The sequence below is a fragment of the Fusarium oxysporum genome, chromosome 4 (genome assembly GCF_000149955.1).
Source record: "Fusarium oxysporum f. sp. lycopersici 4287 chromosome 4, whole genome shotgun sequence".
Classification (NCBI taxonomy): Eukaryota; Fungi; Ascomycota; class Sordariomycetes; order Hypocreales; family Nectriaceae; genus Fusarium; species Fusarium oxysporum.
The window spans coordinates 39,358-64,263 of NC_030989.1; the positions used below are offsets into that span (position 1 = coordinate 39,358).

General features: G+C 47.7%; 13 protein-coding genes across 13 annotated transcripts; 5 read left to right on the plus strand and 8 right to left on the minus strand.

Moving 5' to 3' along the window:
• Positions 1-1,036: 1,036 nt before the first annotated feature.
• FOXG_07385 (alcohol dehydrogenase) lies at positions 1,037-2,127 on the plus strand (the record flags this gene model as incomplete). The annotated part of the gene is made up of 2 exons (XM_018385971.1): positions 1,037-1,547; positions 1,598-2,127. 2 exons carry the CDS (start codon positions 1,037-1,039, stop codon positions 2,125-2,127), a joined length of 1,041 nt encoding a protein of 346 aa, XP_018243058.1.
• Positions 2,128-2,882: 755 nt separating this feature from the next.
• Positions 2,883-3,824, minus strand: FOXG_19477 (uncharacterized protein; the record flags this gene model as incomplete). Its single annotated transcript, XM_018399699.1, has 2 exons — positions 2,883-3,731; positions 3,789-3,824. The coding sequence occupies 2 exons, from the start codon at positions 3,822-3,824 to the stop codon at positions 2,883-2,885; spliced, it is 885 nt and encodes a 294-aa protein (XP_018243059.1).
• An 829-nt stretch (positions 3,825-4,653) lies between these two features.
• Positions 4,654-5,715, plus strand: FOXG_07386 (uncharacterized protein; the record flags this gene model as incomplete). The annotated part of the gene is made up of 3 exons (XM_018385972.1): positions 4,654-4,811; positions 4,864-5,041; positions 5,095-5,715. 3 exons carry the CDS (start codon positions 4,654-4,656, stop codon positions 5,713-5,715), a joined length of 957 nt encoding a protein of 318 aa, XP_018243060.1.
• A 112-nt stretch (positions 5,716-5,827) lies between these two features.
• FOXG_07387 (uncharacterized protein) lies at positions 5,828-7,557 on the minus strand (the record flags this gene model as incomplete). Its single annotated transcript, XM_018385973.1, has 4 exons — positions 7,066-7,557; positions 6,782-7,009; positions 6,522-6,731; positions 5,828-6,460 (listed from the first exon to the last, which is right to left on the minus strand). The coding sequence occupies exons 1-4, from the start codon at positions 7,438-7,440 to the stop codon at positions 5,828-5,830; spliced, it is 1,446 nt and encodes a 481-aa protein (XP_018243061.1). The 5' UTR covers positions 7,441-7,557.
• Positions 7,558-8,195: 638 nt separating this feature from the next.
• FOXG_07388 (uncharacterized protein) lies at positions 8,196-10,119 on the minus strand. Its single transcript, XM_018385974.1, has one exon. It carries the CDS (start codon positions 9,862-9,864, stop codon positions 8,302-8,304), a length of 1,563 nt encoding a protein of 520 aa, XP_018243062.1. The 5' UTR covers positions 9,865-10,119; the 3' UTR covers positions 8,196-8,301.
• A 154-nt stretch (positions 10,120-10,273) lies between these two features.
• On the plus strand, positions 10,274-10,579 carry FOXG_07389 (uncharacterized protein; the record flags this gene model as incomplete). Its single annotated transcript, XM_018385975.1, has 1 exon — positions 10,274-10,579. One exon carries the CDS (start codon positions 10,274-10,276, stop codon positions 10,577-10,579), a length of 306 nt encoding a protein of 101 aa, XP_018243063.1.
• Positions 10,580-11,442: 863 nt separating this feature from the next.
• On the plus strand, positions 11,443-13,468 carry FOXG_07390 (uncharacterized protein). Its single transcript, XM_018385976.1, has 3 exons — positions 11,443-11,956; positions 12,020-12,791; positions 12,843-13,468. The coding sequence occupies exons 1-3, from the start codon at positions 11,663-11,665 to the stop codon at positions 13,217-13,219; spliced, it is 1,443 nt and encodes a 480-aa protein (XP_018243064.1). The 5' UTR covers positions 11,443-11,662; the 3' UTR covers positions 13,220-13,468.
• FOXG_07391 (uncharacterized protein) lies at positions 13,188-15,146 on the minus strand. Its single transcript, XM_018385977.1, has 2 exons — positions 13,742-15,146; positions 13,188-13,688 (listed from the first exon to the last, which is right to left on the minus strand). Exons 1-2 carry the CDS (start codon positions 15,038-15,040, stop codon positions 13,368-13,370), a joined length of 1,620 nt encoding a protein of 539 aa, XP_018243065.1. The 5' UTR covers positions 15,041-15,146; the 3' UTR covers positions 13,188-13,367.
• A 1,310-nt stretch (positions 15,147-16,456) lies between these two features.
• FOXG_07392 (uncharacterized protein) lies at positions 16,457-16,945 on the minus strand (the record flags this gene model as incomplete). Its single annotated transcript, XM_018385978.1, has 1 exon — positions 16,457-16,945. The coding sequence occupies one exon, from the start codon at positions 16,943-16,945 to the stop codon at positions 16,457-16,459; it is 489 nt and encodes a 162-aa protein (XP_018243066.1).
• A 1,004-nt stretch (positions 16,946-17,949) lies between these two features.
• On the plus strand, positions 17,950-19,000 carry FOXG_07393 (uncharacterized protein). The gene is made up of 2 exons (XM_018385979.1): positions 17,950-18,477; positions 18,549-19,000. Exons 1-2 carry the CDS (start codon positions 18,052-18,054, stop codon positions 18,879-18,881), a joined length of 759 nt encoding a protein of 252 aa, XP_018243067.1. The 5' UTR covers positions 17,950-18,051; the 3' UTR covers positions 18,882-19,000.
• Positions 19,001-19,400: 400 nt separating this feature from the next.
• FOXG_19478 (uncharacterized protein) lies at positions 19,401-20,071 on the minus strand (the record flags this gene model as incomplete). Its single annotated transcript, XM_018399700.1, has 2 exons — positions 19,401-19,420; positions 19,483-20,071. The coding sequence occupies 2 exons, from the start codon at positions 20,069-20,071 to the stop codon at positions 19,401-19,403; spliced, it is 609 nt and encodes a 202-aa protein (XP_018243068.1).
• A 1,637-nt stretch (positions 20,072-21,708) lies between these two features.
• Positions 21,709-22,734, minus strand: FOXG_19479 (uncharacterized protein; the record flags this gene model as incomplete). The annotated part of the gene is made up of 3 exons (XM_018399701.1): positions 21,709-21,738; positions 21,790-22,196; positions 22,611-22,734. The coding sequence occupies 3 exons, from the start codon at positions 22,732-22,734 to the stop codon at positions 21,709-21,711; spliced, it is 561 nt and encodes a 186-aa protein (XP_018243069.1).
• A 338-nt stretch (positions 22,735-23,072) lies between these two features.
• On the minus strand, positions 23,073-24,721 carry FOXG_07395 (uncharacterized protein; the record flags this gene model as incomplete). Its single annotated transcript, XM_018385980.1, has 2 exons — positions 23,073-24,319; positions 24,535-24,721. 2 exons carry the CDS (start codon positions 24,719-24,721, stop codon positions 23,073-23,075), a joined length of 1,434 nt encoding a protein of 477 aa, XP_018243070.1.
• Positions 24,722-24,906: the final 185 nt, after the last annotated feature.

Below are 24,906 nucleotides of genomic sequence, written 5' to 3' on the forward strand. Positions count from 1 at the left end.
CTCGTCTTTGCAGAGAGACAGTCGATTCCATAGAACTTTTGTCTGAGATACTGTTCATGAGATGATAGTTGCTTTGAGACCCGAAGTAGTGCAGCTGTCCATCGTCGCCAATATTGAAACGCCCCATGAGTCCCGTCAGTGCAGATAGTAGATTTTGATCCCCACTGTCGTCAATAGAGTCAAAGGACATTATCATGCTAGCATCTTCACTGTCTGCTGTAAATTGTGAGGCCGACATCTCATTCCTTGAGCTTAGTTGCTCCTCCAGGCAGCGTATTCGACCTTCCAAAGCTTGAACATAGGCTTTACTGGGAGGTCTGTGACCTGGTCAGTCTCCCACGGCTTTATCCAAACGGTCAAGAAATAGCCTTACTTGCGCTTGTTATCAGTAAAATTGTATTCACATGAAATTGCTTTAGCTGTGCAAGAGGTACAGACAGGTAACGCTCCATCGCACTATCGGGTTATGAGACTAGGCACTGCGGGAAAAAGAACTGGTTACGTCATGACTTACCCGTATCCGCTTTTGGCGACAAGGAAGGCAGGCAACAGACACTCTCTGCCTCACCCTTTTCTCGCCAGGATTGACATTAGACATGAGATGCTGTAATGCTGCAGGTAACGATTGCAGGTTCTATGATCAGTGGAAGTTTCAGTCATCAGTTGGCAGTTGTGGGGCGGGACGATTTGACAATGAATAATCACGTGGGTCCCGGATAAGCAGTATCCTTTCCTTACCCCGACCGGATAGGCACTATCCGAAGCTAAATTCTAAAAACTCGCATCACCTATTACCATGCTTTTAAAGCAAATGTCATGTCTAGCTTGCCAAATATCGATTACATTAGCATCCATATTTGTGATAGCACAAGTGATGACGAATTGGACAATTAAATGCGTATTCGTTAACGTTGTACAACTCCGTGCATATAAATCGCGTTTCGTCGCCCACAAGGGCCCTGTCATCTTATTCTTCTCCTGAGCCAACGCATACCTACATCATCTTTTACTCGTCTACCATTGACCGCAAATAAATATGTCGACTCAGCAAGTTTTTCGTTTGCATCAGCGTACCTCGGTACAGGATCTTACCATTCACACGGAAAGCATCCCGGAGCCCGCTGCCCATGAGGTTCTAATCCAGGTCCGAACAGTGGCTCTTAACTTCCGAGATTTCGCCGTGGCTACTGGAAAATATCCCTTCCCAGTTAAGGACGACGTTATTCCTGGTTCTGACATGGCTGGAGAAGTTGTTTGCACCGGCAATAAAGTTGAAGGTTTTGCCAAAGGAGACAGAGTCATTGCACCATTCGATTTGAGTGCACTATATGGAGCGATACCAGACTGGAACCACAGTCTTGGCGGCTGCTACGACGGTGTATTACGAGAGTATATTACTCTTCCAGGTTCCGCACTCGTCAAAGTTCCTGTCGAATCTTTGCTAAGCTATGCAGAACTGTCTGCGATTGTTTGTACAGGCACTACTGCTTGGAATGCGCTGTATGGCAACAATCCTCTGAAGCCTGGCCAAACCGTTCTTTTTCTAGGTAAATAGAATTACGCAAGATAAGACAACCATCTACTGACTTCTACTTAGGCACTGGAGGTGTTTCAATTACTGGTTTGATTCTTGCTAAGGCAGCTGGGGCCAGGACCATAATTACATCCTCATCTGACTCCAAGCTGGAGTATGTCAAGGCTAAGTGGGGTGCGGATTATACCATTAACTACAAGAATAATCCCAAGTGGTCTGAGGAAATTCTCAAAATCACACAAGGTCACGGAGCTGATCATATTTTTGAGAACGGAGGCGCTGGTACTATCGCTGAAAGCATTAATTCTGTCGCTTACGGTGGCTGCATTTCTGTCATTGGCTTTCTGGCCTCATGCGCTCAGGATAAGATGCCTGACGTCGCTGCCCTCGCTCTTTCGAAAGGTGCCGTGATAAGGGGCATCATGGTTGGATCCAAGCAGCAGTTGGAGGAGGTCACACGGTTTGTGACTACTAACAATCTACGGCTTCCGGTTGAAAAAGAGTTTGGCTTTAGTAGGGAAAGTGTTCTGGCAGCTTTTGAGTACTTGACGAGTGGTCAGCACGTTGGAAAGATTTCTATTACTGTAAACTAGAGATATTTGTTGCGTGTTATCGCCAGAGCAGCTCTGGCAAACAGCCTGGCTGACCAAAAAGTACCAATCCTGGATGAAACAGACCACGAGGACGCCTCAACGCCACTGGGAAATATGACGCTATCCGACAAGGGACAAAACAAACCAACTTCAGTCATTCAATTATGTATAAATATAGAACTTCAAAGCACGTTCGAAATCCCTGATTAGTTGTAACAGGCCTCAAATTCGCTTCCCCAGCAAGGGGCTGTAAGCATGGTAATTATAATATGCCCGACCAAATAAAATTATTTAAGGCCTACTCTGGGACGGGTATGGCCATGTAATAGACTCTATCGACTACTTGGTGATGGTAATATAAGTAAAGCATCGTTTCTACCTATGTGTAGTTAAATATAAAACATAATTACTTAAAAAATATAACTTTCATACAAAGGTGCTAGGATTAGGTTTATTTATTATTAATAAGATTAAGTCCCGGTCTCTAATCTGGGTATTATTCTGGCTAAATAAATATATAAGGTTAGTAAAATTATATAGCAGTTATAGGTAGTATATGGGCTATTCCTGTTAACCAGTGGTACTATGTAATCGAGCCTGATTATATTATTCCGCAAGGGGTTTAGGCTAAACGAGCCTCGGATTAGGAAGAAGCCGATTACGTGACTAAAAGGAGTCTCAAATAGGATTAGTCTAAGGCAATAAGCCCAAGAAGAGGAGTAATAAGATGTTTAAAAAATGATCAGATAGATTAATCAAGGAGAACCAAGCTGTAACCGGTTCAACAATCGCCTACTATTATTTTGGCCTTTACTATCACGCATCTCTCCACCAGGCCCATAAATCTCTATCCACCGCTTTCGAAGCTTGACGTGGACTCTGTGAATTCTGCCGACCCGCTCAAACTTGCTCATGTCCTGCCAGCAAAACATCTCGATCTTCCTTTTATGGTTCAAGTTGATTGGGGTCCCAGTTTTGAACGTTCCATAGTCTGAGACATGACCCATCCGCACATCGAAGAGTCCGTTGGCAGTGGTATACTCTGCTAGGTAGCCCATCCAGCCAGTAACTAGCGCGTCGAACTCTTCGAACCACAAGGCCTTCAATTCAGCAGACATGCCCGCATGGTCTTGGCCTTCGACTAGAAAGCAGATGTTGTTCAATAAGTTAATGGCAGTTGTTCTGCCAAAACAAATAGTTGTTGTCTCTGGCACTCGTGGAGGCATCTCCTCCAACGAAGAGGCCAACTTATCACCCAAATTCACGTCGGGTATACGATGCCGAACGCAGCCCCAATATCCGATCTTGTCACCAAATGGCTCCAACTCTCCAACACCGTTCATTCTATTTTTCAACTCAGCAGTGCACGCGTTTTCCACACGATTGGCAGTAGCTGTAAGGATCCCTCTCCATATGCCTACGTCTGCTAAGAGTTCATCGCAAAACTCTTTCACAACAGGCGATGACCACCACTTTGCATGGGATTCTGGCCACCAATAAGAGAGCCAGATCTGGGTGCTCATCTCATTAGTACCTGGGACTGTGATGCGATCAAGGTGAGCCCGTCCAGTGATGAGCTGCTCGACCTTTTGAATGAGATCCAGCTACTAGCCGCTTAGGCTTTAGCCATGTTATTGAATGCCATATATTCCGTAGATAACCTTGTCTCCCGGTTGGAATTTGGCTCGGTAAAACATGCTGATGAGATTTAAAAATCAAGGGGTTTCCTGAAGTGGTACTCAGAGAGCGAGGCGCCTTCGTACAAGGTAAAGGAAATTGACTGTGATCAGAACAGCGATGGAACACCTCTTTGTATTTATAGCACAGAGGTAGGCAAAATGGCTTATTCAAGGTCACTTTATACCTAGTTACAGTTTCACATTACCTTTCTTCAACTGCGCTTCGCCGCACCTATACGTTCGAAGCTTGCTGCAAGTCAAGGTATTCAGCCCAACGCCACCAGGTAACTGGGATATCAATTACCCAAAGCCGTATTAATCAGTTATCGGATGGCTATGGCGAAGGACTCATTCCGGAATTGAGAACTTTTGTTAACATTGGGCTCTCAGGACGAGCTATTAGCGCAGATCTCATTCCGAAAACCAGATCAACGAGACAAAGAACCGAGACACTCATCCAGAATTTGGCCTGGCTCTTTCACGATGGCACGTGAGGACGGCACTGTAGATGACAGTTTCTCACTGTTGACCCCAGATTTGTTGTGGGGTAAAGGGTCGACTCGACTTAGACGAGTCAGGGTGGCAAAGCTTGTTATGACGCTAAACTGGCTTTGGGTTTATTGATTACTCGACCCTGATTGTGATTGGAGGAGAACCATCGGAATGAGATAAGAACCCTGGTATTATCGTTGATTCCGAGATCTGCATGAGATCGATTGATAGAGTTGATTCCGACATTCCATCGCAGGTGACATATCGCGGGGGAATTTATAATTGATGGCTTATCGAAATCCATTCGTTGTACAAGCAAGAACAAAACTCACTTCTTCTTATCAATATTCTCACAATGCTTTCCAAATGCAAAGTAGCTGCTATCCAGGCCGAACCATGCTGGAACGACTTGAAAGGGAGCATTGCCAAAACAATCGGACTTATCCAAGAGGCTGCTGGTAAGGGCGCCACTGTCATTGGTTTCCCCGAGATCTTTATCCCTGGTTACCCATGGTAAGTCTAGATCTCGTGGAGCAAAGATGGTCAATTAACGAGGTGCTTCTAGGACAATTTGGGCAAATTCGCCAGTCAGCAATGCTGCATTTATGAGCGAGTACTTTAAGAATTCCCTGGAGAAGGAGTCTGAGGAAATGGAACAAATTAAAACAGCTGTTCGCGAAGCTGGGGTGTTCATTGTGATTGGATACAGCGAAAGATATCAAGGCTCCCTCTATATTTCCCAGGTAGGTCGTCTGCTTCTATTGCTGCTAGTGAAAGGTTACTCACTCCTGTATAGTCCTTTATCGATGAGACCGGTACTATTGTTCTTCATCGACGAAAGATCAAGCCAACCCACGTTGAGAGAGCATACTGGGGAGACGGGCAGGCCAATTCCGTCAAAGCTGTTGCACCCTCCTCGTTCGGTAACATCGGCGGGTTGAACTGTTGGGAGCACACCCAGCCTCTGCTACGCTACTACCAGTACTCTCAAAACTTAGATATCCAGGTGTCCAGCTGGCCTCTTTGCTGGGATGCCTTGGAGGGCCAACCTTGGCCGTATCACTTGACGCCGCCTGCTTGCAACAGGTTCTCACAGGTCATGGCGATGGAAGGCGCCTGCTATGTCTTGGTCTGCTCCCAAGTACTGACAGAAGACAGTAAGGCAAAGACAGGGTTAGAAAGGTTTGACTACGCCAGAGCCCCAGGTGGTGGTTTCAGCATGATCTACGGGCCCGATGGCTCTGAGCTGTGCAAACCTTTGGGACCTGGAGAAGAGGGCATTCTATATGCCGATGTTGACCTTTCATTCCGGGGCATGATGCAGCAGAATCTCGATCTGGTGGGACACTATTCACGGCCCGACTTGTTGAGTCTTAATGTGACAACAGAGACTGCCGTTCCGATCCGTCATAAGTGACACGTATGGCCATGCCTACGGGAGAAGAGGAGGAGAGAGTGTCACTATTTATATACCATAGTAATGAATGCATAGTTTTAAATCTATCACTATGATACAATGATAAAACTGGCTAGAAGAATGTAAAGTTTTCGCAGTTACCAAGAATATGGCTCAGGTTGTTAAACAATGACGGGTCAGTGTCTGCCCAGGTGGTCTCTGCAGTATCTAGGTCAAATAGACCGATTGGGATATTCGATGCCGTTGGAAGACCATTCAGTGAGATGGGGTCCCCTGTGAAGTTTGTCGCAAGTGCTGCTTCTGGGAAACCAGAGCCCTGGTTAACTCTCATTGTCCCTGTATCAGGCACTGGCCCGAAGCTCGCCCCGTTTTCCGTGTATCTCTGCGTTCTCAGTTCGTCAGTCGCTTTCCGTATGGTCTGTAATTTATCCCTCAGACGCCTCGTGATCAAAGATTCCCGTGCCAGTCGGTGGATAAGCTGCGTTGCAGTAATCACATCTGGGAGACAAGACTTGCTCTGATCGGGACTGGCATAGCAGGCAGCAAGAAGCAACGAAGACAAAGCTGTCTCCAGAAAATGGTTAAACGTTTTGTGTTGAGCATGATATATGTCAGTCTCCTTAGCCAGTCTGGCCAACACTTGTATCGAGTCTCGAGCAACCTGGATCATGACTTGAAAGTTTGATGTGTCGATGTTGTGAGACCCGAAGCGACTAGCTGCTTTGCGAAGAATAATTGTTCTCATCTGATTAGCTCGCAGATAAAGCATTAATCGTAGCTTAGTCTCCGCGTTTCTCAGTTGCCACGTTAAATTTATCGTCAATGCCGCGGAATTGCAATCGGCGTGGCAGGTTTTGCTGCCATTGAATAACTCGGAATTGCAAATAGTCCTGCGTTGAGCCAGAGTCTTGGAGCCTGGGTGCCAAAGTGCCGAAGAAGAAGCTTCGCACATCTGAGGCTATGCCGCAAAATGAAACCATTTCTTTGAGATAAGCTAATGAATAGCTGCTGTCGTTCTGTATCATTGTTTAGATTATGTATTAAGCATAGGTATTTGGGGTCATACCATTGGCAGTGATGGTCTGTTGATTTCCGAGTCTTGGACTGCAAATGGCAGTCCGGTGCCAAAGCTCCATCTTCGATCCAAGGTATATAGAGACCAGAAGAAAGTATCAGAAATCTTGTCGGCGGTGGCCTCTTCCTCTTGAGAGCTTTGTTCGTGTACAAGTCTCACGATTGTACCAATTGTTCTCCACGCCTCTTTCTCACGATCATTAAGAAAGAAGAAGATGCACTATGAAAGAACGACGGATTAATGTAAGCACAACGTGCCAGAAAGAATTCACTTACAGCCGAAGCCAATAACGTCAAATCGCCCAAGTCAGGTGACTGGAGGTGTATTTTGGGAATAGTTGAAACGAAAGCCTCTTCAACAACGGGGCTCGCGATTTCCACAGCCTTTGAGCCTTCGAAGCTTGAAACAATCGCCAGTACGAGGAAGGCAATATTTCCAACACCTTCGCTATAAAGACTACTAGATGGCGGGCAATCGAAACCGGACCGTGTTTTTCCATCGATTATCTCATGGCTCAACTGATCAATGTCAAGAAAGGGATACATCATGCCGACTTCCTCTTCATAGATTGCAAGAATTCGACACCAGAAACTTTGATCGAGAGCTTCTAGTGCCCCTCGCGGAGAAATTCTTCCCTGCACGCATAACATGTCCAATTCTCTGGAGACGAAGCCCCCTGGGAAGGGGTTTGCGCTGGAATTGTTGCTTTGATAGTCATCTTGAAATAGCTGACGCTCGGTGAGACGTATGAAATCATCGAAATTATCATATGTTAATTCCGAACCTGGAGCCTCTAGGGGCCAGCTCTGCGCTAGTGAATCCAGGCTTTCTGAGCCATCCTCCATACTTTCTTTCTCTTACTGAACAGTCTCTGGCTCTTGGAGAGGCGCCTTTGCCCTAGTACGTGAGTTAAGCATCCAGACTCCAAGGTTGCAGAGTGACACGCACGACACAACGGGAAGATCGATAACGTGTCGCACGTGGATAGAGGCATCTTGTGTAGGCTTTACGACATCCATTACATGGTTGCTCGCCGCTGCATCTGGTCTTGCGCTGTTGGCATCTCTCGCTGTGGCGCACCTAGTCAGCAGTAGCACATATCCACGACGTGCAGAAGGTACAGACCAAGCAACGGAAGTGTAACGAGAGCGTCGCTTTTTTTCGGTTACCATTGCGTGCGAGCCATTAATACAGAGTGTTTAATAATAATGGAATCGAGTCAGGCATGCAGGGAGAGAATAAACCTCGCAATCGCAAATGATTAGACTCTGGTAGTTGGGTTGGAACTACCAATTAAGCGCGACCTCCGATTGGCTTGTCTAGCTAACCACGCTACAAGGCATTGGGTTGATGATCTTGAATAAAACTGACCTCTCTAGCACCGAGTATCGCGATAATGACGCAGGGGGAAACATCCCATCAAGACAAGTATGCTAATGTTCAGGGACGGATAGACGATATAACAGTCAAATATTTGTATTCTACTGATTACGGATGTTGATAACTGTAATCTACTTGCCAAAGTACTTTAGTTCCAAATATCGAGCAACTGGGTACACAATCGCGGTGACCACAAAGGTTAACTCATTTGCAACATCTCCTCCGTATGTTCCAATCAACTTGCCAAGTGGTCCGGTGAACCAGGTCTCAACCATTCCCATGCACCACGCAACAACACCCAAAAGAAAGGCAACGGAGGCAGCGATGCCATGTGGCAGCCTGTCCCGGTTGTTCCAGCCCTCAAGATCGTAGTTGGCGAAGTCACGCTTGCGGAAGATGGTGTGTTCCTCGAAAAGGATGACGAAGTAGCTGGTGCACCAATAACCCAGGAGACTCAGGAAGTCCTGCAGATATGTGTTGAGCTTTTGGCGACCAACGATAGCCAGAACTATGACAATTACAAAATTGCCAAGTGTCCAGACAAAGCGAGGAACTTTGGCACACGGGGTGGCCATCTGTTGGAATGAAATGGCCGATGAGTAGAGGGACATGATGTTGGTGTTGATGCCGCTGAAGGATAGCAGGACGAGAAGTAACTTGGCGAAGCCTCGAGGATGCAGCATGTCTCTGATTAGGAAGCCAAGGCCCTGGTGAGGATCTGTGTATGCGGTCTTCCAGGCGTCGACATTGTTGAGTGCACTTGCAACCGTAGCTCCTGCAGTCATGCCGATCGCTGTAGGGATACCAATACCGGCAGTAGTCAAGAGCCAAACTTTCAGCCTTGATGTATTGGCCGGGTAGTGCGCATAGTAGTCTGAAGCCATAGTCGCCCACGATGCGGAGCTGCCGTAAACGATGGCAATCAGAGAAAGCACATTACCCGAGAGATCTATGCCTGAACTAGAGGCAGGGGTCTTGCTATCAGCGTACGGTCCCACCATGCCGAAGATGATCATGAACACGACAAAGTAGATGCACCAGGCATAGCGCTCGTAGATCAGAATGTATTTGAGACCCAAAAAGCTGATGGCGAGCGAAACCAGGGCGATGATGATAACGCCGACAACGAGAGATATGTGGCCGTCGGCGACAGCGGTAAGGGCCAGGCCACCACTGATGGTGGCAACAGAAGCCCAACCCAGCTGTTCAATACCGTTGAGGAATGCAATGATCTTGTTGGGATACCAGCCGAAGCTGTAACGGGAGACGGAAACCTGACGTAGGCCGGTTGCCGCACCAAAGGTAGCGCAGTATGAGGACACCGAGCCACCAAGGATAGAGGCAAAGACGTAAATGAGTAGACTCTGCTTCAAGCTCAGGCCGAACTCCCAACCCAGGAACCCAGTGGCGAAACAGCTGATGCCCATAGTACCCGAGGCCCAAATCAGGGCCATGTTGAGCTCCTCGTGCCATGGTACGGGTCGTTTGTCCTTTTCTGTTTTGCGTACGATGGCCTCAGACTCGACGCCTAGAGCCTTGTCCATGCGAGCCTCGAAGCGGCGGAGGCTTGCTAAGATGCCAGGTTCATGGTCAGACGATGAAGTGAAGTCTTGAACCGTCGGAATGTCGCCGCTGCCTGACTCGAGGGACAGCTCGTGGTTCCCGCCCTTGAGCTTCTCATTGTAAGATGCCATGCCTGCCTGAGTCCTTGGCTTTGTAGGAATCCGGATTGAACCAGAGATGGGCGACAGCTGGAGACGTGGGTGAGGTGAAAGGACACAGGCCACACAGTAAAATGGACATCGAGAGAGGCAAAGCGAGTAGGCTCTAAGACTGTATTTCTAGATCCTGGGAACCCCACATCGGTTCGCACAATTGAAGATTCGACCGATAGCAGTTGCCGCTTCTCCCGTGCCCACCTAGTTATCGCACTCGTTCATGGGGTACGATACCACTGGCCTTGTTTCCATTCCCATTTTGTTGTCACACCATGCCTGTTATTGGTCGTTGTCAGACCTCCAAGCGACGATAAGCGTTACTTATCGGTGCTATGCCAGGATGTTGTGTGCGATGCGCGTGCAACTCGCGAGCATTGTGTGCGAGATGTCGTACACGCTAGAACTCAGGAACGTCGGCATTGGCTGCAGCCACTCAGTGCCTGCCAGATCCATCGCCCGATGGGGCTACTTATCAATGACCCGCCCAGAATCCGGCTACCACGGCATCGGAATAGGTGCCGTGGGGAACCAGACAAGGGACTTTTTTTCCTACTTCCTGATGCGGGATGGTTTCACTCCACCTAGAAGCTGGAACGGTCTTGTGTATTATTTTGTTTATGGCTACTTGGGCCAACAATTTGAGTTATTCGAGACTAAGGGTCAAATGGCGGAGATGGCCGTCAAGGTCTAGAATCACCCTAGAGTACTGTATCAACTGACTAGAAACCTGTCAGATCAATTCACAAAAATCAGCTAGTCGGTAAATTTAATATGTCTAGCTTAAACCCATCAGCGTTACTTGATTTCTTCTGTTTATACAATATCTATTAGCCCCTCCCCCTCGTTTGCAGGGCATCGTAAACTCTCCAATTCCAGGGCGTTTGCGAACCAGAACTCGATAAGCTGATATATAAAGCACAGATCTGTAGGCCCTAATTTTCTCGAAAGTTCTAAGAAGATCACAATCTCATTATTCCTCGAGCTCGAGATTGCAGGGTTTACGCCCCCCTCTTGGTTTCAATTACTTGCTGCTGCAATGGATTGCCTGAACGTCCCTAGAAGTAGCGAGTATGGAACGGGGTGCAGTCGAGGCTACAGACGCCTGCACTGATGGTTTTCTAGGCATAGCGTCTTGAGCTTGCTAGAGGGCAAAGAGAGATTCGATTTTCTCTGTAACGTAGTGGTATCAAATGGCTTGGTTCTGCCCCCTAGCCTTCATTTATTTCAAACACTTCAAGAAGTATCTTTAAGCTGCACGTGATGCATTTATGTATTCGCAGCCATAAATGTCAACGCATATCCTGGACATTATACCACAATTCTGGACTACTTGTAACATATGCATACTGAGGGTTTCTGATATAATCATGCATGTTAAATCAAGAGTCCGCTGAGTTAGTGCTTATACCATTGACTTCCCCCAACTTCTTCATAAAGGGGATCTAGGGTAAGTTGGTTGGTGGCATCCGCCAGGATCGGCCTGCTTTAGCCTAAAATTTCTCAACCCTGTCTTCTGTCTCATTGGATGATGAAGTCATGCAACTTTCTTGGCCAAGGTCGTTGATGACCGCTTCCGACTTTGGTCATTTGTTCCAACTATTTCCTCCACTATCCTGTTTAATCCTCATTCATGCTTCACGGCTTTACTCACTTTTTGATACCCGTACCCGGGTTATATATACTCCTATCAACATCCCCATAGTTCGGTTACATCCATCAACCCTGGTCTAATCCACCTTTTGATCCCGACGTCATTCATACCCCGCGTTTTGCGATGGCGTCCATCCTCCTCCTCGCCACCATAACGCTCCTCATCGTCATCGCTTCAGCCCAACAGTGTAACTTCAAGACCCTCAAAACCTCTTATCCAGCACCCGTTACCGAAGACAGCTGGGACTACAGTATCGTTGCCAATGAGCTCAGACGACCTCGAGGTATTTTATTCGATAGCGAGGGTGCTCTTATTGTTATAGATTCTGGAAATGGTATAATCCACTTCGAACTCGATGATGAAGGAGGAACCTGCTTGCAAGTCAGAAAGAAGACCACTCTGCTAAAGAAGGATAATGTAAGCTACTCAGATCCCGGACCGTCCATCTCTTGACCTCAACTAAGTAATATACTTTACTAGCTAAACCATGGCATCGCCCTCTCCAAAGATGGACGTACACTCTACGCTTCTACATCCGATGAGGTCTTTGCGTGGCCCTATGACCCGTCTAAAGTGATCCTCAGAAAGTCTTCCGTCCAGACTCTAGTCTCCAATATGACTAATGGAGGTCACACCTCACGAACCCTGCTTATCTCGCAGAAACATCCAGATATGCTGCTCGTGTCCCGCGGCAGCGATGGGAATGATGACGCAGGGGCTGAAGATCGTGACTCTGGGCGCTCTCAGATTCGCGCCTTTAACATCTCGTCTTTCAGCAGCAATTCCGATAGAAAACCCTACGATTACCTCGATGGCGTGATCATCGGTTGGGGTCTGCGCAATTCTGTCGGCGTAGCAGAGCATCCTGAGACAGGCGGCATTTTCAGCGTTGAGAATTCAGCTGATAATCTACATCGTGATGGCAAAGATATCCACGAGGACAACCCAGGCGAGGAGATGAACTTCCACGGCTATCTTAATGGCTCTGATGATCAGGGTGGTAACTACGGCTACCCTCTTTGCTATACACTCTGGTCAATAAATGACTTCCCTAATCTCGGCGACCTTAAAATAGGCGATCAATTCCCAGCTGATCGTCAGGCTGACGGTGATAAGGCCACCGCCCTTACTGACGCGGAATGCAAATCCGACTATATTGCCCCAGTACTTGCATTCCAAGCCCATACCGCGCCTCTAGACCTGAAGTTCAACGAGAATGGCACAAGAGCCTATATATCTTTCCACGGAAGCTGTAAGCTCCCCTTGCCTAACCCCTGACCGAGTCCACTTCTGAAACCCTTAGGGAACCGTAATCCGCCAGTTGGCTACAAAGTCTCGTACGTAGATTTCCAAAACGGCCGCCCTGCATCTTCTTCACGAAGTACAAACGCCACTACACCCATCATCTATAACAAAGATCTCTCAAAATGTCCGGATGACTGCTTCCGCCCTGTTGGTCTGGCGTGGGACTCTAATGGTCGACTGTGGTTCAGTTCCGACAAGACGGGCGAGGTCTTTGTGTTGAGCCAGGAGAGCGGATCAGGTTCGGGTGGAGGGAATGGATCCGAATCCGGCGCTGGTAATGACGATGATGATAATGATTCCGCCTCTCTACAACCCGGATCGGCTGCTTTCATTATAACTCTTGCCGCTTTGATTATAGGAGGCTTACTTGCGTGATACTTCTAAGCGAAGGCATTTCTTGAATCGCAAATTGATAATGGCTGAAATCTATTAAACATATGTATACAATAGGGTTATATCTTTTGATTACATGTCTGATGTTTGACGCAAAAGCCTCTTGTTGGTCGTGAACCAGGTTTACGTCTCATTCGAACTCAATGATAATCTCAGGGGTGCCCTCAAATCCAGCAGGCATTGTGTGGACCAAACTCCAGTAATTGTGGTCGTAAATTGGACTTCCCGAACCGCCATATCGGCCAGCGAATGTGACCTTTGGCACGGGACTTGCATTTCCAGAGACAGATATTGTAATGCCTTGAATGTCAGCCCAAGACTGGACATCCTTCTTCGCGAGTGAGGGAGAGGCCACAAAAGTGAATACTGAACTGCTGGTCCCCTCAGGATAAGTCACTTTCAGCTTCTTTGGTGAGACTTCCATCAGGACGTGGGCCTCAGTAGGACGGAGCTGGGTGCTGTGTTAGTAAAGGCAGGTGTGAATTCCGAAGGGTATCAACTTACGCTGAGCCATCCGATGTTATCATCTCCATAAGCCCAGTGTGCAACAGCGGGATGGAACTGGGCTTTGTTGTTCGACGGTCCGTTTGCGCTCTGCGTCCGATATGACTGAGCTCCGATCATCAGCGACTCGCTGAGCCACGTCGTGATATTGCGGGTATCAAGGTCGTAGGGCGGATAGTAGGCCTTCCCATTGTACGTCCTCTCTCCATCAAATGTCTTCAGTGACTCCTTAAGATCATCCGAAAGCAATGAGTTGTGGAATTCCGAGTGGACAGCAATGAGTGGCGCCCAAGCCCAGTCACGGGCATGGCTCATGACTTCCGGGTACTGCCATACGCCCGCCTCCTTTCTCCCGATAATGGGTGCGAGAAAGTGAGATAGGATGCCGAGAGACTTGGTCATGTCGAACGTGTATGCGCGGTCCCATGGACCAGCGAGGTTCCGCATAGCCGGATTCCACAGTTGCGATGTGTAATTCCAGACACCGCGCAGGAGATCTGGACCTCTTTGGGAGAGAATACTATCCTCATGGCCATACTTACACCATAGTGTAAGACCAAAGAGTGAAATGCCGGTGTAAGTCGCTGAGTTGAATTCAGAAAGCGTATCATGCAAGTCGAAGAGGCCAATAATCTTCTTCGCATAATCCTCTCCAGCCTGTGTCATATTGTCATCGCCTACTTGTCGACCGGTCCAGCTTGTCCCGATTGCACGCATGATTGCAGGGTTGCTGTAAGATGGATAGAGGTTATCTCCGTTGACACCTCCCTCGCGGTATGAGTCGCCAATGCTGCAGTTATATAGACTGTCGAGCATAAGCCCCTTCAAATCGTCAGACAACAGATCACCGAACTCTTCGTATATCGTGATGAAGCTGAGACCGACGAAGCCACGCCAGTTCGGGTCCCACGATCCGTACATGCGGGCAGGGTACCACGCTGTTCCAACAGTTGGCTCCTCCGGCTCTCGCGTATAGTCACCATACCACAACTCTTTGGGGTTGTTATGCTGGTCCTTGATGACGTATCTTATGACATCCTCAGCTCTTGAGGCATCACCGTCGCCGTTCCGTGCAAGAAGTCCGACCGCATACCACGTAGAGGCTAGTGTCTCGTGGTTCATTGCCGCCTTAGAGTCGAGGTCATATAGCTGTGAGATCTTGGGGTCGTAGAACCTATCCATCCACTCCATAGAGTCTTCAACCATTGCTTTCGCCTCTCCTGATAGCGCCCATGATTGCGCAACATGCTGGGTAAGAACGCCAAGGAGACAAGCATGCACCCCACTAGAGACTTTCATATTGGCTTCAAAGATTGGAAAGGATTAAGATGGTTCTTTTGTCTGGTCTGTTCAAGAGGGTGATGAATCTCAGTGACGATGATCAGCTAGTGTGATAGAGCAAAAGTTATCTGAACAGTTTCAAAGGACTGAGGCAGACATAGCATATTTGTATTGAGCCTTCTTGCTGGTTGATTTCAGCACGCATCTTGTGGTTCTGTGTCTTTGTCTCCTAATCCACATCTCCTAATCCAGATCCTACCTCGAAAGCAAAGCCAGCTGCTATTCGTTCCACGTGAGCCAATAGGGGGTTGTCACTCGACGTTGTAGGATGAGTTCATGCAGGCAAAACCGTGGTCATGAGAGTTCGACTTGCCCTCCATAGCTCCGTGACCAGTGCATTCAGCATCAATCCCTCAGAAGCTTCCACTTAAAGCGAAACCTGCTGGTTAACGATGGTTTCTAATTGGCAGTTGCATAGCCGGTGCATTAACAAACGTCCTTGTTTCTGATGTTTATTAGAGCTCATGATACGATGTGGTAGACGAGGGCAAGAGACATATCCTCATTTCCATAAACCCTGGATCTTGTGATGCTGGGATAGATCCTGGCTGACGTCCCCAGGCACGTGGCGATTGGCAGCAGGGACTTTCCCCTTCACGGGGAAGTTCAGTCGTGGAAAATGCAATCGCCCGCGCGTTGCCGTTTTAGTATTTGTTTCATGTCACCTAGTTTAGATGCCCACGCGCCGCCTAACTGGCTCTTTGTTTGGGCGGCATGAAATTCGGAAATAAATGGCTTTGATCAACGCATGGTTTAATGATGGAACACCTACCCCTGACTATATGCGGGGACTTGTCGATCGAGCGCAACGTTGCATTTTAATCAGACTGCAAATGTGATCTGCCAAAGGATAATGTGACTAGGGGTGCACATGCGCATTCAAGTTTTGAACAACTTCACTGTAGCCGTCTCTTTACTGTCGTCTGAATGATACTCTAGTGTCCTTGCGTAAAGTCGTGCCTCAGATGTAGGGCGTGTCTGCTTTTTCACAAGCATTGACCGTGCCGCAGCTAGAAGGGGCAAGAGTCGAACATGACAATATTACATAATCTTAGCAGTGCCTTTACTCTCCGAACTCAGCTAGTTTAAATCAACTTGGTTGTTTTAACCACGATGTCGTGGATATCCTCATGGTAGCGAGACCGGCCCATCCAAAGCTTGGCGCCCTCCACATCCCGACAAACATTGAAGAGCAGGATTCAGCCACAGAAGTAACCAAGATATCTGGTGCGAATTGAATTTATACTACTATAATTAGTAAGTAACCTTATGCAGCTAACTTGTATATTTATATAATACTAGGAAGTTAAAATAAACATCTCGAATAACAGGTTAATAATATTTAAAATATACTAATCTAGAAGAAACCTAAATCTAAGCCGTTGGAGGATTAAATGTAGAAATGAATTGTTTCTGGAAATCCCCAAACTTCAGCTTGTAATGCACTGTGCCAACCACGTCCTGTTCAGTGATATTGGCCATAGCACTGGTGATGACCTTCTTCCCAGCATCAGGGAACGTAGTACGGCGCACTTCAACGGTAGTGCCATACTCATTGAACCACTGGCGGGCCTCGTACGTTTCGCTCTTGCATGGCACAAAGGCCCCGGGCTTGGTGCAGGGTTCGCCGCACAGTTCGCCGTTCTGCACGCCCTTGCAAACGGTTGAAAAGTCGCCAGGGTCGGGGACGGCGTTGTGTCCTTCGATGGTGAATTTCCAATGGATCATCTGGTCCTTGCCGCGAGTTCCGGTGTAGTCATTGCTGTGCCAGTCGTTCTTCAGGTCTTTTGGGTTGGTGACGACGTAGGGTGATGCCCATGCATTGCATGCGAATGTGGTGAGGACGACGGCTTTGGCGAGCATGATTGACGGAAGCTGCTCGATTATTAGTATAATTTCCTGTCTCGATTATATCCCAAGAAATGGCAATTTCATTTACCCGTGGTATTTAATATCGTTGTGAAAACAGGCAGAGCTTTCTGTTGCTATCAGGCTTTAAGCTGGGATGTGTGTTCTTAATGGCTTGCAAACCAGTAACAACGAATGTGGATGGGGGATCGTTCTCTATTTATTTTTCTTGTAAGAAGCCTGCTATCCTTGTAATACGAGAAGTTTATTCCATACAGCCTTGCGCATCGTAGTATATGATTTCATTTTCCCTTGTCTAACAAAAGTTTAATGTATAGGCAGTTTAGCGTAGTGTGCCGTAGATCCGATCGCTGTTTTATAAATAGCCCGAACTCAATCCTGTTGATTCATTGCTGCATTTTGCACGGGCATACGGAGTAATTTCATCCTGAAACACAAAGAGTAGTCTGAGCCAGTATAATATACACGGGCCATTTATGGGGCAACGTCAATTGACAAAACTCTCTTTCTCATAGCATTCCTTGCTCCGACCTCTTGTAATATCTTAGTGGACAGTGATTTAAGTAGAAAGTATAGGTAGACTGCACGCTCAGGATAGCGCAATATAAGAACCGCCAGCAGCATATAAGGTGGTATTAAACTAACTATTAATACGCCCCGTATAATCACTATGGCTTATAAACACTTGGATGATTAATGAATGGGAAAAGGTAAGAGAATGAGCCCATCGATTTGTCATATTCATTATCAAGGGAGGCACGGTACTTGGCCCTCCGCAAACGGAGTTTGTCTCAGTAGCTTGGCTTGATGCAAATATAGCGACACCATGGGGGTGAATTATATGTTATACCTTGTGGTAAATGTGGAGCCGTTTTTAGCAAAACGCTAATAACTGCGGGGTTCTGAGTCAAATGTGCCGTGTCCTGGGGCGAATATCTGGCTGCCAAAGAGTGGGACAGATTTGTGGCTTACTTACTTGCTAATCCTATACGGTGTACGGAAAAACATATAAAATCTTGGGAGATGCCGCCAAGAACGAAACATAACCACAACACATCTAAAAGCATCACTCAATACCTCAACCTACCTCTTTGCACATCATGGCCATAACTAAGCCTATAATTGTTCTTGTCCACGGCGCCTGGCAGACAGCCGCCCAATGGCATCTCCTAGCACAAGGCCTAATCAACAGCGGCTTCACCGTCTTGAAACCGCAAGGTGCCTCGAGCGGCACTAACGCCGCCGCTATCCGTGGCAAGACATATCAAGACGACGTGGCAGTCATTAATTCTACCATTGAGTCACATCTTTCAGCCGGCAAGGAAATTGTCCTCGTCAGTCACAGCTATGGCGGTATCCCTGCCTCTGCAGCTGCAGAGGGCCACCAGGTTCACGAGCGTGCCGCACGTGGTTTACCTGGAGGCATCAAACACGTCGTCTACCTTGCAGCGTTTGCGTTTCCTGCCAGGGAGTTGTCCCTCCTCATGGCTCTCGGTGGAGACTACGCTCCTTTCATGAACAACAAGGTAAAATATCCAAACAGAATAACACAAAACGGTTCTGAAACAAGTTAACTGACATGAACGCACTTATCCAGGGAGATGTCATTGCCCTTGGCGAAGGTGCCAAGGACGCTCTATACAACGACACTGAACCCGAGCTTGCTAATCAGCTACTCGCCGCTGGTGTCCAACAGAGCACGGCCAGTTTTGAGACACCTCAGACTTTCTGCGCCGCGGATGTTAGTGTCCCTAAGACGTATGTTCTTGCCGAGGACGACCACGCTTTGCCTCCGGATGCGCAGGAGGGTATGGTCAAGGCTCTCAACAATGTCAGTGTCGTGCGGGTCAAGGCTGGCCATTGTGTGCACTTAAACCCCGAGGTTGTGCCGAAGCTCGTTGAAGCAATCACAGCGGCGGCGCAGGCTTAAGGACAAAAGGCCACGCTGACAGGCCTCCCTAAGTATGTAAGTCGATATCTTGCGGGAAATCGCGGCCATTGGATATAGGTGGAAAGGATATCAAATTCTCTTGGAGGAAGTCGATAGCCTTATATATCTTTATTTGTGATCGTTCAAAGAACCTACTCTAAGTGGTTTTTAGGGGTTAGTGACTGAAACGATAGGTATTATAAAAGAAAGACTGTATTGTCACTCGCTTCCCGCATAAACAAACGAAATGAGGGAAGTGATAGGATATGTTAAATACGATGAATGAAAACTTATACAAGGGCTCAAAGATTAACCCTAAGCAGATCAGACTGTTTGTCACAACTGTTTTATCTATGGCTGCCTACCAGTATTCACTTATATAGCTTGTCGATTGTAGGGAGACATGGTCGCACAGTAAGCCAACAACTCACCTTATTCCCAGTTGCTTAACTAATAAGAACTTAACGTTTATTCTCAGTTCAGAAAATAGGACTTCCTAAACTATTAAATATATCAATATCAAGTATAAATAAAATATGCTATGTACAATATTAGAAGGGCTAAGATAAGGTTAGTAGTATAATAAGTATTATAGCTATACTAAACTGCTTTAAAAAATATATCTTATTGGAGCGTGATCCGTAGAAGGCAGCCACAGCCTCTTTACCCAGTGTCGCTGCATCATCCAGCGCAACAGACGCAAAATCATTCAAAAGGTTCCAGTTGATATTCACTTTGGCTGCCAAGACCCAATCTGCAGCAGGCGCAAGCGGCGACGTGGAATGGCCACCGTCAGTCGCCACAGAAGCAAAGCCTTTCGTCGCAGGAAGCACCAGGCCAGCAATCTGGCCGGTGGCCCAGCCGCTGCCTCTGGTTCCAAGAAGACGTCCGTTCCAGTCAACCGAGACAGGCAGATGGACAAAAGTGTTGATGGTGTCGTTCCAGCCCAGGTGGGTGTATTGGATGGTGGCATTGCACACTTGGACAGAGATTGGCGTTTCTATAGGCCAAAAGTTGGCCATAGTCTTGGGGGCTGTCACATTGGCCATGCTTGCGCTGATTGGCCGGATATGAGTGCCGTATAGCGCAATGCTAGAGAAGATGTCATGGACGAATGGCAAGGCAGATCCGGCCACGATGGGCGAGTGGGCGTTGGCGAACAATAACATGGCAGAAAGCGTGTGCAACATGATGCTTTACAGTCAGGACGTCGAGATGAGAAACTCAAATGTTTTATTATATTACGGGTAGTGTTTGCTTTCGTGACTTGGGACGTAGGGTCTAGAGAAGCAAAATAGGGAAAAGGCATGGCCAAGGCGTTATCGCTAATCGTAATGCTTACCGAGCGAAAGAAAGCTCCAGGTCTAACCATAGACTCATGTGAAATGATTCTCTAGTAGGGTCAGGGGCAAGAACGATTGGGGCGGTAACTTCCTCGGCAGTTCCGTCGGTGTATTTAGATAGTTTGAACATGGATAAGAATCCCCAGTGTCTCTACTCTCTATGCAGCTTCTCATTGTCTTCAACTTCCATTTACGACAAATTTCGGGCAAATGCTAGTTATACAAATATATAACACAACTAGGAACGTACTCATATACATTTCCACTCGTTTGCCTTATTTCAATCGTCTATGTAGATAAGTGGCTAGTAGCCTGACAGTGTGTATCGATTATTGATAACCCTTCGTGACAGGTGCTTTTAACATAACCAGTGTTTCATCCAATCTTTTCGGTGCCAACCTAGTCTGACTTCTTGTTACATAAGGTTTTATGCACAATTCATAGTACCGAGGTTGTCCCCACGCACCCCATCTCTGACACCCTAATTGGCATCATGTTTGGCATATATGCTATGGCAATCAACCAAGCTACTGCCGTAAGTATCGCGATTGCCTTTACCGCACAATGATCGAAACCCATCGAATTGTAGACACGGCTAGTAGTGACATTGTCAAGCCATTTCCGCTAAAATATGAAAAGAACAAGGAATTACAAAGGGAGGGACGCGCCGGGGGGGCGCGGGGCGTGTGCGGACGTCCTTCCCAAGATTGGTCTACTCCTGCTGATAAATCGATCACTCGAGACACCGGGACTGATATCATCCGAATCATTTAGGCAGTTTCAATACAACCATGTCTCTGAAACTGTTTAATTACTGGTGTAAATTAGGGCTACGGCCACGAAAGCGGCTTTATCTGCGGCATTTTCTGCGGCGAATTTATAAGGAATGCCGCAATCTGCGGCAACGATTCATGCAATGCCGTAGTTTGAGGCAAAGATCGCTTTTGCGCAAGGTTTTTATAGATTAGCTAAACTTTATTTCTTTTGCGAGCGATCTCGGTCCCTTTATGCATCGGCGTCAAGAGTCGCTCCGAGTGGTCAATCCTAGAAGGAACAGTACGGAAGTTAGCTTATAGACAGTATCTGGGTATTTAAGTGGAGACGACACTGCATCGTGCTGAAAGAGAAGGCCACCGACTTAACCTAATCGCTGTGGCTCTCGAGCGTCGCCAGTCATGGATTCCAATCCTCTGCCATAGCTGGTTTTGTTGTAATCCAATTTAGCCCTTGTCCTTCGAAAATCTTTCTCGTTATGCTCCGCCTAGGACTAAAGATAAGCGCCGATGCATATACCTGAAGAGGCGCGTTCCTTATCGCCCACCCGTGTGATAAGATGAACCGGCGTGCATCTCGAGTGAGGTCAAATAAGTGGGACTTATTGGACTCTTTCTAATAGCGACACTAATTAGCGCCTCGGTGGTGCCATACGATGATTGTCCTGATTACCAATCCGTTATGAAGAAGAAACCGATGTGCATCGAGTATCAGTGAAAGTAGGCTAGACTCGCCGGGCACTGTCTGCAGTCCGGTAGAGATGTTCAATATTGTTGAGGTGCGAGACTTACCTTCAGGAGTCTTTCCAGGCTTCCTATTGTATATACTATATCGAACATCGCCCCAGACAGACTTGAAGCTTCAATCCAATAGAGCAGGTAACCTTCAAGAAATCTGTGAACTGGGCCGCTATCTCGGAGGTCGCCCTGACTCTGAGAGTACTTGTTGGGGGCCTCGCAGAGATGGTCGATCCAAAAGACGCAAGAGTACCGAACGGATGTCAGCGGATCTGGGCTTGGAATATCGAGTTTGTCAATGGAGAATCCGGGATAGCGCAGGCCGTAGATGTTCCGCTCGAGTGTTTTTGACATGGCTTCTATCGACCGCAGGAATATGTTGCGATGGCCCTGGGCGCGACCCGACGGGAAGACTATAGTGGCTGCCTCCTGCGACGTCAGGAATTTTTTGCGATCGACGCCTGGGTGATCAGACGACAAGATTGAGGCTCCCTTGCCACTTAAGTAGTCCTTAGCCGACTAGTGAACAATGTAGACTTGGTCATCTCGCATGGTGAGGAATGACCCCCACATCCTGATGATTGTCTGAATTCTTTCGGAGTGGTCTGAAATATCCTTCGGCAATCCGGATAGCACGCTCAGCTCAAGTAAGTGAAGTGGACGATTATGCAAGGGTAGCCGCCGAAAGCACGAGCCGACAATACTCTGGATGTCTCCTCTTCAGCTGTTGAATCTGCTTCATTCTTCGAGCATGCAGCTCTTCCAGGCCCATCTCGTACATCGACGACTTTACTTTTGAGAATGGCTTCCAGCCCAAAGTTGGCAAGGTTGAGGTTGCCATAAACTCCAACACTCGGCTCGTACCGGTCACATACCCGCATATGGTAGCAGAAACAAAAATGGGTTTGGCTTATTGATGTATTGCCCGATCGTGGGGTCGTTGGCGAGGTATGGGGTCTTCTGAACAGGAAGAAAGTAAGCCCCGTCCTGAGACGACATCTTCAATATATTAGTTGATTCACACCAACAATCAAAGTTCATTCGACTATTAATTACTTGAGAGGAGTTCTAGGCTTGAGAATTAATTTGGATTTATTAGGATAGCGTGAGTTTTCATCTTTCGTTGTAGTTAGTTAAGCCTTCGTTCACGGATTCAATGAGCCGGGATTTGGGCCGCAACCAGGTTGCGTGCGAATTACATTGATTCAATTAATTCCAAGATAGCTAAGGTGCCGATTAATATCGCCACCTAGTTTGACCACACGCTAGGTCTGTATTACTGGCAAGTTGCTCCTTGCAAGTATAGCCAGTGCCTACGCCTGATCAAATCAGAAGTTCTAATACATATTCTGCCACATCGCAGGTTGGCCAAATCCATCACTCCAAATCGCGTCGTCAAAGAGGCTCTCGCTTGAGTCCTCGACTGACCATAACAATTGATCCCACTGAAACTCTGGTACTATGGGAACAGTCATGGCAGAGTTCTGAAGGCAAGCTGCTGCATCCAGCTGAGGATTGTAGGCGGTAGGCACAAACTGCTCCTTGGGGTTCCAGCCAGCAACCTGCAGTACTTGGTTCGATGATGCCCGGCTTTGCGTGTTGAGATTCTGTGACGTTTGCGTATTGCGACGAACTCGAATTCTGCCTATGAGTGGCACGTTGGCTGTCATTTCATTTACGGAATTGCCTCCATTCTCGTCCTGCTTGAAAAGATCACAGAGACATCGAATTGTGTGAGCGCCACGATGCGCAAAATCCGACCCCAGACCCTCAGCCGACTTCTCTTCCATGAGCTGGAGAACTTCGGCCACTACACCCTCTATGCCAGATTTGTCAATCTGAAAGATTTGGAAATCCGGCAACGGAGAGCTGTGGGACATGAGTAGTAGCAGCACCACGGCTGTAAAGGCCTGGAGATCGAGCACGTTGAGACTGAAGAACCCAGAAGGTAGTTTCCGGCGAATGAACTGATACCTGTGAGCGACAGCTTTACAGGCGTCAATGCAGGCGAAGCGGCTGTATCCGTACTCCTGGCTTCTTTCCTGTCGGAGAACGGTCGGAAGATACGCTTTCATGAGTATACAATAGTGGACAAATTGAACTATGTGATCTGGTTTGAGATCGTCGTCCATGTCAATGGCCCACCAAGACTTGGGTGCTTCGCCAGCCAACGCCCTTGCTTGACGGGCAACTTCCAATGCAGCTGTGTATGACTTTGACTTCGAATCTTGCCCCCCGCTGATATCGTCGTGACCAAAGACTTCAGGGGTGATATCCATAAGCCGACTGATATATATAGAAGGTTGAACGACGCCATCTACCATGATAGGAAAGGGTGCCGTGTTCGAAAAGCGTCTTGTGTAAGGAGGGAGATTGACAAGCATGCCTACCATGCGGTCGATAGTGCACATGAGCTCCCATACCTCTGCCTTTCTTGCAGTGTCCTCGTGAACAACCCCATTGAACTTCTTTTGCCGAGCTGATTGCGCCGCCTTTGGTAAGCCCATCAGCTCACCAAGTGCGATGAAATGCCGCAGCTTCAACCAGGCCCCATGAAGGTCTCCGCGGCCCATTAGTCTGATTCCTGTTAGATATAATAGGTACGAGGATATTGATAGTCCTCAGAGAGCTCGATGGCCCTAACTTACAGACGGACAAAATGTAAGCCCAGTCCGAGGCCAGCAATGGTACCGACTAGTCAGTCGTGGCTGAGAACCAGACTTTCAACGGCCTCCGATACGGCTCGCGAGAAGTTCAACCGTTTTCGAGAGCTAAGGGGCGATGGCCCTGTGTCGTTACTTTGTTGGGGGATTTGCTGAGCCGTAATAGCCACTGTCAAAAGCCAAGAAGCCAGGTCAACAACATCGACATCTGGCTGGCACATCTCATCGTATCTTCCAAGCAATGCGTGATGCGAGTTGGGCGAGGCCGGCTGCGGTAGTAGCGAAGCTAACATGTGCATCCAGTCATAAGTGATTACCAGCATTTCTGCGGTTTCGTCCTTAGCTGGAATCAATCGTTGTAGTGCCGGTCGCACACGCTCGCATAATGTAGCAGAGGCTTTCTTCCGTCGCTCCAGAGCTCGTTCATGTTGCTGATTTCTGTCGAAGCTGAGGATGTCGTTGTGGAAAAGCGAGCGCAGGTGAGAGGATTCATCCGCGATGAGGGCCC